The sequence below is a fragment of the Prunus avium genome, chromosome 4 (assembly GCF_965620075.1).
Source record: "Prunus avium chromosome 4, drPruAviu1.hap1.1, whole genome shotgun sequence".
Lineage (NCBI taxonomy): Eukaryota > Viridiplantae > Streptophyta > Magnoliopsida > Rosales > Rosaceae > Prunus > Prunus avium.
This window is the reverse complement of record NC_142287.1, coordinates 37,081,929-37,097,819: the sequence shown is the minus strand read 5'-3', so window position 1 is coordinate 37,097,819 and position 15,891 is coordinate 37,081,929. Positions and strand designations below refer to the sequence as shown.

At 37.9% G+C, this 15,891-nt stretch overlaps 2 protein-coding genes, 1 long non-coding RNA gene and 1 other non-coding gene across 4 annotated transcripts; 2 read left to right on the top strand and 2 right to left on the bottom strand.

Moving 5' to 3' along the window:
- The first annotated feature begins 973 nt into the window (after positions 1–973).
- TRNAF-GAA (transfer RNA phenylalanine (anticodon GAA)) lies at positions 974–1,046 on the top strand. The gene has a single exon. It is a non-coding gene; the product is annotated as a tRNA-Phe (tRNA).
- A 374-nt stretch (positions 1,047–1,420) lies between these two features.
- On the bottom strand, positions 1,421–3,900 carry LOC110763085 (O-Glycosyl hydrolases family 17 protein). The gene is made up of 4 exons (XM_021965832.2): positions 3,551–3,900; positions 2,146–3,462; positions 1,786–1,813; positions 1,421–1,631 (listed from the first exon to the last, which is right to left on the bottom strand). The coding sequence occupies exons 1-4, from the start codon at positions 3,660–3,662 to the stop codon at positions 1,448–1,450; spliced, it is 1,641 nt and encodes a 546-aa protein (XP_021821524.2). The 5' UTR covers positions 3,663–3,900; the 3' UTR covers positions 1,421–1,447.
- A 1,318-nt stretch (positions 3,901–5,218) lies between these two features.
- Positions 5,219–7,884, bottom strand: LOC110763068 (5'-adenylylsulfate reductase 3, chloroplastic). The gene is made up of 4 exons (XM_021965812.2): positions 7,710–7,884; positions 7,414–7,575; positions 7,200–7,326; positions 5,219–6,630 (listed from the first exon to the last, which is right to left on the bottom strand). The coding sequence occupies exons 1-4, from the start codon at positions 7,792–7,794 to the stop codon at positions 5,586–5,588; spliced, it is 1,419 nt and encodes a 472-aa protein (XP_021821504.2). The 5' UTR covers positions 7,795–7,884; the 3' UTR covers positions 5,219–5,585.
- A 4,346-nt stretch (positions 7,885–12,230) lies between these two features.
- On the top strand, positions 12,231–13,066 carry LOC110763117 (uncharacterized). The gene is made up of 2 exons (XR_002527675.2): positions 12,231–12,422; positions 12,613–13,066. It is a non-coding gene; the product is annotated as an uncharacterized LOC110763117 (long non-coding RNA).
- The last annotated feature ends 2,825 nt before the right edge of the window (positions 13,067–15,891 follow it).

Sequence of the window (15,891 nt, the reverse complement as noted above, 5' to 3'; positions counted from 1 at the left end):
CAAAAAGTCACTTTTGGTCCCTGTGATTTACTAATTTTACCATTAAGGTCCATGTGGTTTCAATTTCGTCACTTTTATCCCTGTGGTTTCAATTTGATGCAATTTAAGGACAATTCCCAATTTCTAATACTTATTGAGGGGCATTTCGGTCCAAACTTGCAGCCCCTCCCCAACCACCTCCACAGCCACTAGCCCCTCCAAAATCTCCTCCCTTTTGTAAACATTTACAATCCCACTGTCTAAACCAACAACAAACAATGCTCCTTAGAGATGTACAAAGAGATGTACCATTTATACAACTTTCATCAACAAATTTTTTAGAGATTATGTTGAATTACATAATAAGAAACTATCAAAGCTTGTGACACTTGCACAAGGTGCAATAAGAGCTGCAATTGATGACGCTGTTGTAATCCTAGGTTACTTTTATGAAGCTTACAAAAGACTGAAGTAGACTTGCTCTGGCTACCTTGTTTTTCTTTGGGTTCAAAAAAGAAAATTAAAGAAATGTATAGATGGCCATAATTTTTATCAACAAAAATTCAAATGGAGCATTGTGCTACTGGGTGGCTATAGGGGGGTTGGGGGAGGGGCTGCAAGTTTGGACTGAAATGCCTCTCAATAAGTATCAGAAATTGGGAATTGTCCTTAAATTACTTCAAATTGAAACCACAGGGACAAAAGTGATTAAATTGAAACCACAAGGACCTTAGAGATAAGTTTTTGGAGGGGTTGTTGGGTGGCTGTAGGGGGGTTGGGGAGGGGCTGCAAGTTTGGACCGAAAATGCCCCTCAATAAGTATCATAAATTGGGAGTTGTCCTTAAATTGCTTCAAATTGAAACCACAGGGACAAAAGTGACGAAATTGAAATCATAGGGACCTTAGTGGTAAAAGTGGTAAACCATAGGGACCTAAAATGACTTTTTGCCAAATATTATAGTAAAACTAAATAAAGCTTAAAGAATAGCATCAGCGGGGATAGCTCAGTTGGGAGAGCGTCAGACTGAAGATCTGAAGGTCGCGTGTTCGATCCACGCTCACCGCAAAAATATATTTTTTAGATTCACTTTGTTTTGTTTTGTTTAATAGCAGTCCTGTATATTTGTTTCGTTTGTACAAAAAGCTATTGCGAGTCGGTGGCTCAACAACAAACAACCACCCATTAAGCTCAGAATAGCCAGCCATTGGTTGGGAAAAGGATGATAGCTCTCTCTCTCACCATCTAGTTTTCAATTATTTAACCTAATCAGATGGATGGTGTGAAGAACTATTAATGACAGTACATGAAATTCAACTTTTCCCCTTTTCTTTTTCCCTTTGTTCTTTTTGTGTGTCTCTGTATTTTCATAATCTAACAGACAACCAATAAAGCATCTACAAAAACAAAACAAGCAACCCTATGCAAAACACACTTGTACATTAGAAAAAATTTATTTTATTTCTACCTCAGCATGGAGTCACAAAAGGAATGAATAACAAAGTAGAGAAAATTACAAGAAAAAATACAGATAATATCCTACTAATGGCACTTATTCTGTTGCTGCTCAAGGCAATGAATCTTAATCTGTCTGCTCCACTACTTGAATGGGTCGAGTTCACCACCTGCCTTGTTTTATTGCTCACCTTCTTACTGCACTCAAAACAAAACAAACTATCCCTTGTTAAGTAAGAACAATGCAAACTAGCTTCATTGTATCCAAGATCAACAACAATGGTTATTACTTTTTACATTGCATATAGTATGTGGCAACAAAAGTAAGTAAGTCAAGTCTCTCAAGCTTTACCTTCCAGGAAATATACAGCTCCCGTGACCTGTAATACATTCCCACCGAAAAAGAAGAAGAAAAAGAGCTGTTCAGTACAGAAAATTACCAAGAAGAAGTGCACAAAATTACAAAGTATGTGGAGCCCATTTGGCCCAAAGCAATATATAGCATATCAAAGGTCACATATATTTCTAGTACAATTTTGTTTGCAAGACTACAACAACAAAGAGACATCTTTACGAAGGCAATCTTAGCCTTGGTCTCGAATCTATTGAAGTGTTCTGCCACCATTATTGGGCTAAAGGAAAATCATTGAATGAAAGGGCACAACTAAAAAATCCAAGCATGCTAGAACCATAATGGAGAAGTAGCACTTACTTGGGTCTGTGGTGGTAATGGTAGCCACACCCTTGAAATCACAAGACCCAGCAGCCCTCCCTTCCTTCTGGTAATAGCTATCAAACGCATATGAAGCATGGCTTTTCACATTATTAGGAGAGTAACAATCCTGCCCTGGCTGGATCTCTGAGCAATTGGATCGCCCCGGTCCACATGCCCAATCCAATGCCGCCTGCAGAGTCTTTGAGTCTACTCCATCCATGGCAATGCAATAGGTCTGGTTTGTTGTATCATTAGCCAAAAAAGACCCACTTCCTGATACATGTAGCAAATACACCGCACTCGAATCCCCATAAAATAGGCCCCAATTGGCCTCGGATACCGGCGGAGACCTTAAATCTTCGTTGAACAATTCATAAATGTACACACTTGAAGTGGTCTCAGGGTGCAAAGGGGTGCCACTACGATCAAAAACATGCTTAATAAGATTGGAATTGTATGTATCCGCATTGTCAATAGTAGCAAAAGGCTCTTTAGAATCAGCCTTTGAAGGCCACCCACTCTCAGTAACAAGAACCACAACATCAGTGATATTGAGGTTCTTCATGGAAAAATAAGCAGCATCAATCATAGCATCTAACACATTGGTATAGTGAAGCAAAGTATTGGGATCCACCATTTCTTTGGAGGGTGTTAAAGGCTTGAAAAGGGCATTGTCAATAGGCACCACACCTTTGTTCTGCATAAACACATAGTAAGGGTAAAGATTCATCATCAGAGGCGACCCTGTCTTGGACAAGAACTGAAGCAATGGAAGCACAACTTGCGTCCAGCTTTGGTTGAAGAAAGCCTGAGATGGTGGAAACGGGTCAAGAATTATCGAGGCGGCGTGAGGAGTAGAAATCTTGACATGGGTATGCAAATTTGCAGCCACTAAAGCACTGTAAAGCGACTGAATTGCTGGAAGAAGCAGAGGAGCTGAAGAGGGCACTGTGGTCAGGACCTCATCGCCAACCGCAATGCCCGTTATGAGCGTTTCTGGGTAGTATGCGACGACGTTTCGACCGACCCAAGAAGCAGCAGTGGTGTTGGAGGACCCAATGGCGAGAATCTGATTATTGGGGACACCGATAATGACTCGGATCTTGGTTTTGGCCAAGGCTTTGAGAATGTCAGGGTCGGCATCGTAGAGGCGTATGTGGTTGATCTGCTGGACTTGGAGGAACGAAACGAGGTCTGAGGGAGACAGAAGATTCGAAACGTCTGTGCCTATGTTCACTCCCACGAATGGCTCTTTGTCCTGGTCTTGATTTTGCTGCTGCTTTGTGGTTGTCAAAATGGGTGAAGAAGAGGTAGCTGAAAACCCATCAACAAAATGTTAGAAAGAGTAAAGGGCGTTGCTTGCTTTCTTCATTTTGAAGCAAGCATGGGTTAAAGTGATTACCTTGAGACGCTGTGAAGAGTAAAGTGGAGATAAAGAAGAAGCAGAAGTAGATGGTTGAAGGTGAGAGGTTAGTGATTGCCATTGGAGAGGAGCTTGAGCTTGGCTTCCTCATCCTCTGTTTCTGGTTCAGCCACAGATCCTTGCATTATCCTCTCAAAGCTTCCTCCTTTTTGTGGTTTATTTCTTTCTTCTGGGCTTTGGTTGTTGACCCAAGAGATGTCAGTGTGTGAATGAAGAAAGAGAAGGCAGTGATGAAATGGAAGAGTGGAAGTCAGTCAGAGGAGAGAGTAGTTCCGATAGCAAGGGCACTGTGGTTGCTTGAAGGAAAGGAATTCACTAAAATGGCCTTGTGTGCCGACAATAAATTATATATAAAGACTTAAAAGAGGGTAGTTGCAACTTTCTTTGATTCTTTTCCCTAATTAGTTGAGTTGGGTGCCCTCAAGGCAAATAGTTCAGAAGAAAAGGACATACTTGAAAATAAAAGGACTTTCTAGAGCTGTACTGTAGGGTTGCCACTTGCCAGTTGAGAGTTGAGAAGACAATATATAAATAAAGTAAAAAGAACATAAAACGTGGGTTGGGTTTTGGTTCTCCCTCACCTTTGTAGTCTGTACCTTTGGAATGGTTTTTTGAATTACAGGCTGGCCTTCTGGCTTCTGTCAATTTGGACATTTGGTTACATCACTTGGAATTTGATTCAGGCAAAGGAAAAGAACAAACCATATTACATGGAATGGAACAACGCAGTGGTGTGCTGTTAAAATTAGTGTTAAGGCATTTCTCTGTGTAGACGTAGAGAGTGGAAGGGAAAGAAAGACATTGCCAGCCAAAAATGGATTGGAAGCACGAGCAACCACTGTGTTACTTTGGGGTAGGGGGGTAGCAAACAAAACAAAACAAAATAATACAGACACAGCAGTATCTACGGTTCACCAGCGAATCACGAGCTTATACAGCTGAGGTCTCAGGTGGGTCACCAAAACAAATTTTTCTTGTTTTTTTTTTATCTCTACTTAAAATAGCATGCAGCATTCGTCATTAGAGAACATTCTAAATAATTTCAAACCAGTTCATAAACTATCCAACATTAATCTGATATCTTCTGATGCCGATATTGCCGTTGAGCATCTTTGACAAAAGGGGTTTTATGATAAAGCTTAAGCTTTATACGTAGTGTGAATGAAATGGAATGTAAATCTTGTTCAACCAACAGATTCTGGGTTTTCTTTCTCAACTGTAACTTGGAAAGCTATGCATATTTATATATATGAAAATATGAAAATATGAAAATGGTTAGAGTGCACAAGACAGGACTATTGGCATCTTCTAGTTTCTCTGTCTTCAGACAGACAGCTAATGAAAAGGTGTTTTTATGGATTAAATAATTGAAGAAACAGGACTGGAGGAGAGACATGTTTTTTAGAAGAGTGGAGAGGATAAAGAATCTCAAGCAATTTGGAATTGGCGATATGTGCGAGTATCACAGCTCAGGTGCTTAGCTGTATCTTCTGCACAAGATTGACATGTTGAATTTCTGGGAAATACCATGCTGCAGAATGGGGAAAAATGTTCTGAGAAATTCAAAATTTTCGGTCACGAGAACAGATAAAGCAACTAGGAGAAAGAAAACTGGCAAGTACATCCACCAATCTGATACAGCAAACAAACAATAAAACATACGTTTCCCATTTCCAAAATCGTATGTCTCATTGTGGACAATCTCTAACCAACAACAAAACAGAAAATTAAAATTTAAAAAATAAAATAAAATAAATTCAAAAGCCCTACGATGTCCCATAAGGAACTTTGACTAAGGTGAGAATACACTGTACCTAACGATTCAGAATTATTCTTAGAGAAACATAAATACATTTCCAAAAACACAGATTCTAGGAAAAATCAGTGCAATTTATCCAGCTGGTTTGCCAACGAATGTTGACTTCACCTTTTAAGTATGGAGATGAATGGGAGCTTGGGGACTTCGATTCTCTAATACCTGGGACTACTTTCTTTAAACATTTCAAAAGTCCGGTTACCGGAGGGCATTGATGAAAGCCATCAATGAATCAACATCCCTCTTCTCTGATGGGTACTTGATTGGCCGAGAAGAGTGTTTGGGGAAGAAAAGTATCGTGGGGAAGCTTCCAAGCTGCAGTTCATTCTGGGCAAACTCCTTCTGCTCACCATCTGCTCTGAACTTTCCTATTTTCACACCACTCCCTGCCAACTTGTCAGCCAGCTCAATGTATGATCCTTCAATTGCCTGGCAGAATTGGCACCATGGTGCATAGAGCACTACAATCCATGGTTCTTGCCGGTTCTCCAGCCTTGCCAAATTTTCTATTCCAGTCCGGCTTAAGGTAACTAAATTCTGGGAAGTAAATATATCAGTTTCAGTGGCAGTGCCATTTGAATGTGCAGCCCCATTACCATTGCCATTAGATTGGTTTCCCTCTTCCTGTTTAATGTTGCCTTTGTGAAGACCACATTCCTTAGCCTTGGCATCCTCCCACCACCACCTTCCTTCTCTTTCATGTTGCCCTGGTAGGACTGACCTTGTGCATGGCTCACAACCAATTGAGATATACCCCTTCGAGTGCAGTGAATTCACGGGCACATTCATGGCACGAAGGAAGTCCCATATGTCACGACCTTCAACATTTGCTACTGGGTTCCACTTCACCAGGCTGCCAATCCCACCATCCAGTCCCTCAAAAACAGGGTCGACCTGGACAACCGGAATTTCAGACCTAGTACCTGGAGATTGATCTTTCCTTTGGCCAGTGATCCAGGCACGTAGTCCCTTAAGGGCCCTCCTCAGAGGTCTCACCTTCCTCACGCGGCAGCACTCCTGGTGCCCATCCTCGTAGAAAGAGAACAGCCCTTTGCTCCTTACTAATGCCTGAACTTCAACAGCATCTGGAAACATGTATTCAATGTGGATGCCATAGTGCTTCTCAACTGTGTCAAAGAATTGATATGTTTCAGGGTTCAGCCTCCCAGTATCCAAGCTGAAAACCCTATAGGGCCTACCAGTTAAATGTGCATACTCAATCAAAGCAACATCCTCAGCTCCACTGCAAAAACAGAGTCTTTTTGTTACTAACGAAAATAAAATGGCTACTATTCGAGGCCACATTTTAAGCAATCATCAAAAGGCATATACCATGGCAAACTTCTCTCAATTAGCTCAACAGATCATAAAAGCTTAATTTCCAGTAACAATGTATTGGAAAATCACAACCGCCATCTCAAGGAAAGTGAATACTACAACATAGCCGACAGGTGACTCAGTTTAAATTCTCTATTGTTATTTACTATCAGCTAGAGTGCTAGATCTTATCAGCAATCCCACCTAAATTTAGATGACAAATAACTATTGCCATAGTTATTTTGATAGTCAAGTCTATAAATGGACACTTACTAGATTCATATTGAGATGAGTACATCTACATCATGACCCCGCATTGCACATGCATTAATGTAAGTTTGGGAAATTTTTTACCTTTATTTTTGGTCAAGGATCATATATGGGAAAAATGATTCTTAGGGAATGTTGCTCGTTATGTTTTTCAATTATCAATTTTACAAATAATCATCAAAATTAAGTAGTAAAGGGAAAACAAAATTGGAGAGAGAGGACCACCTGAAAGCAATGGCAATGTCGTTGCCGAATTTCTCAAGGGCCTTGTCCATAATTTCAAGAGGGGAAGCATTCTCAAGCCCTTTAGCCAATTGCGTAAAGTCCTCTGCCTCTACTTTCTCAACTGCCTCTGCAAATTCACCAAATTTTCAGTCAAACCCAAAATAAATGAATTCCCTGAAATTCTCCAAAAACATAACAAATTTCAAATCTTTACCAGTAGCAACGATGGTTGCTGCAAGGGGCACAATTGACTCATTCCGTTTAGGCTGCGCATTTACGGGCTTCACCGAGCTCCGTCTTTGAGAAAATGTTACAGCTTGGCTTTGAATTTGGCCGTGGGCTCGATCAAACACCCGAAACGAACCAACTAGTGGAGCTGCAAATTCAAAAATGGGAACCCTAACATGTTAATTACATCCCAAATTGAAAGAAAACTAACTAACTTGTCCAGATTTCTCAATTCTGAGTCCAGTAAAAAATGAAAAAGAAAAGCGAATGAAAGGATTTTACCTTTGAGGTCAGAGGAGGGAGTGGATAGAGAGAAGGTCCGGCCAGAGATCGAAGTAGAAGAAGAAGAAGCAACAGCGAGAGCCATTAACGAATAATTGAGATGAAATTTCTTCTCTGTTTTGCTCTTGTGATTTTTTCAAATCTCCTGTTTGTGTGTGGAATTGAAGATTAGCAGGTTGTGTTATGTTTATATAACGAGGCTATTAAAGGGGCGGCCTTTGAGGTTCATTGAACCTGGACGTTATATCGTACAGGCAACTGGGCATGTTAAGTTGGTCTTCAGGTTACGTGGCCGCTTATGATTCGAGGCTTCAATCTAAGCAGTCATCGCTTTCGTCACGTGGTGTGGGGCCCAGCCCAAGAGAGCCCCTGAAGGTGAGACGTAAAGGGAGAGGAGAGGAGAGAGACTTTTCTCCTGGTCTATTTTCTCAGATTCTTCTGGTCTTTTCCTGCTTTCCAAAAATCCAAATTATTTTCTGGCCAAATGAAAATCTACATTAGTGTTTTTTTCGGCCCTTTACAACAAATTATTTGTTAATTTCTTCATCATCTCCGCAAAGATGATTGGTGATGGACATGGACCTCACCTTATGGTTGGTTGCCCTTTGCCGCCCTCTCAATTTTAATACAACGCATTCTTTATGGTTCATATTAAAACAAAATTCTCTGGTTATACAAGAAATTCCTTCGATAACTCCAATGTGAGCTATGCAAAAGATTTACATGATAATTTTTATAATATAAAATACAAAACAGTAAACCCTAACTCATTTTGTTCTAATAAAATTGTGTGAAACAAGGAATTTGTAAGTAAAGTGATTAATTGCATCCGAAATTCAATGTTCGGATATGAAACAAAAAGAAAATACCCATGACACACCTCCTCTCCTCTTTTTGAATCTTTTGCCCTAAAATAATTAATTAATTATTTCATAGCATGCATCAATGGGTAGCTTTTATTTAAATATGGAAAATATGGAACCCCTCCTCCCCTCCCATTTTGGAATCTTTTGTCTGAAAATAATTAATGAATAATTTCATAGCATGGATCATGGTGGGTGATGGATATTCTATCAATAATCATGGCTGACAACATCGTATGGTATTTTTTAAAATTAATTGGCCCGGCCCTACTATTTTTGAAGGGCAGGCGACAGAAAGTTTTGTGCTCTTTCGTGCGAAACTTCCACCAATACCCTGCCGTTTTGTGTCCACTAATACGTATACAGATTTAGCCTTAATGTAACTTTTGAATCTATTATTTTAATTCAATGACCGTAATTAAAGATAAAGCAAACAATGATTTGCGCCATGAATTTGGATGGAGATCACTATTATTCTACAACTTCAGATTAAATATTAGCAAAACGCTCCTGGTCCTGTGTTGATTCATGACTTGTTGTACGTATAATCTTCTTTTAACAGCAATTATTTGCTCTAAAGCCAATGAAAAGGGTAAGACTTCGCAGACCAAATATCAAGTGGGAAGAAGAAACAAAAACAAAACATAAAAACAAGATTCAAGTAAGTGCAAAATTATTTATTTTTTTTATAACCTTTTAAATTTAATAATATGTGGTAAAGTAATGCAATTGACATGAAAACAACCTAATCAATCATGTAGATTTAATTGATAATATTGTTTTTTTTTATAAACCTTTATTATTTTAAACAAGCTATATTTAATTATTTAATTTATCATATATCTGGGTATTGAATTGGAAGAAAATTTTGAAAAGAAAACAAGAATTGTTGAATGGAGGAGGATGAAGAAAAGGAGGGAATTTTGACTTTGGTAAGTTGGTTTGTGGCCGACTGGCTGTTAATAACTTGGAATTGGTGTGCGCCGACGCGGGTCCGCTCTAATAATTTTATGTGGTGGGCATCAAATAAGCGCCAGCCGGCGGCCACAGCCAACAACTTTAACCTTTTTATTTTATTTTATTTTATAAAAAAGGCGATAGTTTTTATTGATTATGGAAAGTAACAAGTACAAAAATCGGGCTATATCATTAGGGATTAGACGAGTGTCTCTACTCCAATGGGTTTGGACATAGGGCTAACGAAGTAGCCGTTAGCCGTATCTGCTCAATTGTAAGTGGGAGCATGAGCCTTACCTCCGGTATAGTGCCCGAAAAAAAACTCCTAGTTTCAATCCTCAAATAAAAGATCAATGATAAAAATTGGTGGTTCCTCAAACCAATTGATAATTATGCCAATATTTCGGCCAAAGCGTGCCAGTCGATCAACCACCGTGTTTGCAGTACGACGGATATGGGTAAAAACTTCTTTAGTGATATGAGACATCATACTCTTGGTGTCTTCCATCATAAGGCCGATAACAGATCGATCTGTAGTAGTAGTCCTCAAAGCAGTGACGATCTAGAGAGAATTGCTCTCAACAACATAATTAAAATAAGAAAGGAAAAAAAAAAAAAAAACAGCCCATTCACGACGCCCTTATCTAATCTTAGATAGTGCCTTTCTAGTTTTGGTGGTGTTGAGCCAATCATGTAAGGGAATCCAATTAGCGAAATTATAGGGGTCATGAAATCTTAGGTAGAAAGAAAGCCACTTGACATATTATTGAAGACTAGCCTCTCCGCACGCGCTTCCGCGCTTGCGAGAGGCTTTTTTTTAAATTAAATTTAAATTTATTTTAGAATTAAAAAAGAGAATGGGTAGTTGTGTTCCATAAAAATAGGATTCATTATCTGAATTTTCTTTGAATTTTAAATTTTTTAATATGAAAAGTGTGAATTTACCATATTATCCTCATTTAATTAATAATTTCAATTCTTAATGTTTGCATTAACCAAGGGCATTTTCTGGTATTTTGAATGTTTCACCATTCTCTGCCTTTTGCTTTATATATATAGATATATAATTAGGGTATACTAGTGATTTACCCCCTGAACTAGTACCTCGCTTTTGATTGACCCCTTATTCTTTTTTTTTTAGAAAATTAAGGATATGAACTTTTTTTTTTCACCAATTTCCCCCCCTAAACTAGTACCTCGCTTTTGATTGACCCCCTATTCTTTTTTTTTAAAGAAAATTAAGGATATGAACTTTTTTTTTCCACCAATTTCCCCCATGCCGTCTAAACTCATAACATTTCATCCAAATTGCCGTTAAATATGAGGATAAAATAGTCACTTTGTATGTTAAAAATAAATAAATAATGAAAAATAAAATAAATAATATAAAATTGAAATAATAGCCATAAAATAAAAACTAAAAACCATAAAATAAAAACTGAAAATTCTCTCTCTCTCTCTCTCTCTCTCTCATAGGTGGTTTGCGGGCTGTGGGGGTGGGTTTGTTGCTACCGCCGAAGAGGAGGGGAGGGATAGTCTGGGTTTGGGGGTGGATCTCACGTTGCAAGGGTTGGGGCATTGGATGGGTCTACGCTTGGGGGATGGGATGAGTCTGGGTCTTGGGGGCAAGGGCTAGGATGGGTTTTGGCTGGGGTTTTGTCCTTGGCTTGGGCCATGGCTTAGCTTGGATGGATTGCTGGTCCTATTGTGATGGTTTTGTTCTCCTTCATCACCTACTACACTTCAACTCTTCTATTATATTTGATTTGATTTGGATCTTTTTGGCAAATCCAAGTGTTTAAGATTGAATTTTTTGATGTTTTGGTTGATGGGTTTTGTGTGAATTTGGAAAAAGCTTGAGATGGGAGGCTGTAAGGCACTTACAGAGAGAGAGAGAGAGAGAGAGAGAGAGAGAGAGGACGGAAAGGGAGGAAGGTCTGTTGGGGGATGGTGGTGATGAGTTTGTAGGTGAAAGAACATAAAGGGAGAGGAGGAGGGAGGGGTCTGTGGGTGTGGGCTTTTGGTATGGGAGTAAAGGATGGTGGTCATGGAGGAAGGGAGGAGATGGAAGAGGTTGGCATTAGGTTTACTGTTTTTTTTCAATTTTTTAAAATGATTTAACTGAAAATTGGATGATGTTGAGAATTTAGACGGTAGGGGGGAAATTGGCGGGAAAAAAAAGTTTATATTCTTAATTTTCTAAAAAAAAAAGGATAGGGGGTCAATCGAAAATTAGGTACAAGTTCAGGGGGCAAATCACTAGTATACCCTATATAATTAAGGAAAAACTACATAAAACTCCCTAAATTATATGGTCATTTTCAAGTTCATATCCAACTTTATAGACATTTACGAGTACATACTCTAACTCCCGAAAACCCTACAATTTGTCCCCTTCGTTAGTCAAACCGTTAGTTAATTTGTTAAATGCTGATGTGGCATTTGTGGGACCCATTTTTTAATTGACGTGGACTCCACATAAGAAATAAAATTAATAAAAAAACTATAAAATAAAATAAAAAACTATAAAAATAGTGAAGCTGGGGAAGGGATGATGTGTTAATACGTAACTCAATCATTGTTGCTATTTTCATTATATAAGAATAATGACTAATAACCACTCCTCAAACAAAGTTGAGTATCTTATTTATCTATGGGGAATGCTAGCAACCTTCTCCTCTTTTTGCTTGACATGTGTCACTCTCCTTACACATAAAACAATGCTATTAATTACAAAAAACTCAATAATTATATTTCTTTACTTGCCCTTGGTTGAAGCTAAAGCGTTTCTCTTTGCTTTATCTTTCAGAAGAATGCTCCTGCCTTTTCAACTCTCACCCACAAAAGCTAAAGCGTCTTGGTCAGCTTCTCTCGCTCCAAGTTTTGGTCAAAGGTATGGTTTTTTCATTTCTGATGTATTATTGTGCTGAAAATTGATATCTTTTGGAAGTATTTTCTTAGGTTGATGGGTATTTCTTTCGCTTTTCTTTTGTTAATCTAAAATGTAGTATATTTATGTTTTCATATTGAATTCAATTTTGGTGATTTTTTTATTCTTTTGCTTCTGTATATTTTAACTCAAGCCTATATTGTAAGGTGTCCATGGCAGTCAAGATTGACTTGAATTTGCCCAAAGAAGATGTTGATGGTGTGAGTCAAGATAACACTAATATATTTAAGAGTGCAAGCTTTATTTCGCGAGGGTAATCATGGAGCTAACGCTTTGGCAAATCACGATGTTCAGGGCTATGGTTTCACATGGTGGGACAGTGCACCTTCATTTATTTTGTCTTCGTCATCGGGACCAGCTAGGCATGCCCAGTTACCGTTTTACTTAGTCTCTTTTTGTTTACTCCTTCAGAGTTTTGGTTTCTTGGGTCCGCATGTTGCTGTGCCTTTATGTCACTATCTTTCTTTTCTGTAGGGTTTTGGTTTGGTCCCTCTGCTGTACCTGTTTTCTTTATATGTTTCTTTTATATTAATAAAATTATGATCAAGTAGATGGGCGGGGGGCTCCCGGAATGTGTTGGTCCCTTCTTTGAGGGTTGTGGATGTTTGTGCATAATCTTTTGTTCTATTTAACCACCAAAAAAAAAAAAAAGAATACTACCACCTCACTATACCCATACATCTTTGTTTGAAATTGTTGTTCTGGTTGGCAAAGAGATTTTGAAAGTTCGCCATCTTGCATTTTTGTTACAACAAGAAATAATCTTAGCCTCTCACATTCTTTCATAGTTAGCAAAATACGGAACGGGAAAAACACGTACATGATTTATTCGAAATTTTTTTAGCAAGTTCCAATTGAAAAGTTCGGCCAATATATATTATTTTTATTCAATAATATGTGAAACTTTTGTGTATTATTGAAAATTTTGTAAAAAAATGCATGTATTAAACATGAATAATATATATGTACATGTACAATACATGTATTGTATGTTTGTTTTTTTTTTTTAAATATGTATTTTATTGAGTCTTTAAGACGTGTACGAAAAATGAAAGTATTATTGAAAAATACATACTTACGTGCATAATATAAGTATTAAATGGGAAATGCTAAATTCTTTATATGGGTATTAAGTAAATAATCAAAAGGGGACAATAAAGACTCGGGTAATGGCATAATAGAAATGGATAATGTTCTAAACTACTCTTATTGATAAAGGAAAATCAGGGAAAAAATATATTTTTTTTAAAGGCGTACAGCCGCGCGGCCCTACTCTTTAAATATATTATTTAAGGCGTACCGCCGCACGGCTATACCTTTTAAATAAATAATATATTTAAAAGGTATAGCCGAACGGCTATACTATTTATTAAAATAAAATAAAAAAAGAACCCGCCTAGGCGGCCGATTCTTCGAAAACTTGAATGGCGTTTTTTTTCTTTTCAGATTTCTTTTTTCCTGGCCGGTCTGTCATCTCTGCAAATACTCAAAAATGGAGATCATCCCTCTTGTTGGTGATATGAGATATGAATCATTCTTAGACAAATCAAAGCAGGACATAGCCTCTTCTTTAGGGTTGGTGCTAGGAAGGTCATTGTTCATCAGCTCTAGCCACTCCTTGGTTTCCATATATTAGGGTGAACCTTGGGAGTTGCCTGCATTCAATCAACATCATCAGAATCAAATGACAAACTGTCGCTTTGGTTTCAATTCGAAAGGAAAGAGAGGAGAAATCTAATAGGAAAGAATTATAAAGCATGTCATTCTTTACCACTCCACTAGAATTAAGGTCCTGTACATGTAGGTGTAGCCATTTCCAGAGAAAATGAATGCCATTTGATGCTAACACCAAAATGGCATCACCTCCATTTGTGTAGACCAGCCTTGATATCTGAATTTCCAGAGACAAAGTTAATGAGAAGCTGAGAAATTGCAATTGAAAATCAGTATTTTCCATTTTCTGTTTTGGTTTATGTTATGTTTGGTTGCTAGGAAGCTGATGATGAACAAATATTCTCTTACTTAAATATTCAGTTTCATGTTCCTCGAGTTGTTTTGATTGTTTACAAACTGAGTTGGTCGCGTTAACTGACCCAAAAGGAGTATGCTGCTTTCTGGGGCTCCAATTGTTAAGTAATCTCTTCTTTTGAATTTTTTCTTTTTAAATTTCATCTTTGTCAATTCTCAGTAATGTAATCTGGGTGAAATGCAGCTTTTGGATCCATAAGATGGGCAAAAAGAGTAAATCAAAAACTCCCAGAGAGAAGCAAGATAATACAGCTGCTGTATAAGAGAGAAAACTCTCATCTTTCGGCCAAGAAATTGCTGAATCATTGGTTGAGATTCAGTTCAGGTTTACCATGCATATATTTTGGTTTTAATTTATGTTTCAATTACTAGGCATATGAAGCCTCATCTGATCCTACTTTCTGCAACAGGAACACTTGGAGAGCAATGAGGGTGATCCTGAGCTACTTGTTTACATTCCGTGAGTATCCACTTTTGTTGTTTTATGTGTTATCTTCAGGACATGAGTTAAAGAATGCATAAACATGAAATGGATGGGGACAGGGAGATTCACTGGTTGACTAGTGTTGTACCCATTTTTCCATATTTTCATTCAATTTGAGTGGTAACATGTTTTGTTAGATCTCCACAGTCGGATCTGTATGAGTTTGAGTATGGGATTCAGCCTTAGTAGCATCTCCAGGTTCACCTAAAACAAACATAACACTTAATTTGTGAGTCATTTATAATTATCTTTTGTTCTTGTGCTCATATGCTGATGTTAAACATAGCTGTACTTATTTCTGAAACATTTGTGTTGCATCTTGAGAAATTTGTGTTTCTTGGTGCTGGGAAGGTAATTCATCAGCTCTAAGCCACTCCTTGGTTTCCATAAATTAGGGTGAACCTTAGGAGTTGCTTGCATTCAATCAATATCATCAGAATCAGATGACCAACTAGCGCTCCGATTTCAATTTTGAAAGGAAAGAGAGGAGAAATCTAAGTTACAAGCAGTAAGATTTACTCTCTTTTTTCTCCTGTTTTTTAGCTGGCATGTATGTTTGGTGACTTACATTTGGAATTATATGAACTTGTCTACAAAACAAATATTTGAAGCAGATTTTGGGATCCTTTTGGATAAACAAATATACAAACTGAAATTTGGTGCAACCTTAATGGAGACTTGAGAATAAACTTTGAGTTAAAACTGGTGGGACTAATATGATATGATGATGAACCGAAATCAGTAATGGAATTTTAATACTGACCTGATCTGTAAAGGGCCAAATGTATGTAATATCTTAGGAATGCTGCAGCCATTTGACAACCAAAACAAATAAGCTAATGTTTTGTTAGATGCATCCATGGACCTTGTCTTTTGCTGATTTCATTTACTTTTTGCCTT

Bases quoted from the DNA above. Each gene is read 5' to 3' on its own strand.
- LOC110763085 (XM_021965832.2), bottom strand. From the start codon at position 3,662: ATGAGGAAGCCAAGCTCAAGCTCCTCTCCAATGGCAATCACTAACCTC. The intron at 3,463-3,550 runs GTAATCACTTTA...ATGGGTTTTCAG, and splicing joins ACTCTTCACAGCGTCTCAAG to CTACCTCTTCTTCACCCATT. The intron at 1,632-1,785 runs GTAAAGCTTGAG...TTTTGAGTGCAG, and splicing joins AGCTGTATATTTCCTGGAAG to TAAGAAGGTGAGCAATAAAA.
- LOC110763068 (XM_021965812.2), bottom strand. From the start codon at position 7,794: ATGGCTCTCGCTGTTGCTTCTTCTTCTTCTACTTCGATCTCTGGCCGG. The intron at 7,576-7,709 runs GTAAAATCCTTT...TTGAATTTGCAG, and splicing joins TCCCTCCTCTGACCTCAAAG to CTCCACTAGTTGGTTCGTTT. The intron at 7,327-7,413 runs GTAAAGATTTGA...GTGAATTTGCAG, and splicing joins AGCAACCATCGTTGCTACTG to AGGCAGTTGAGAAAGTAGAG.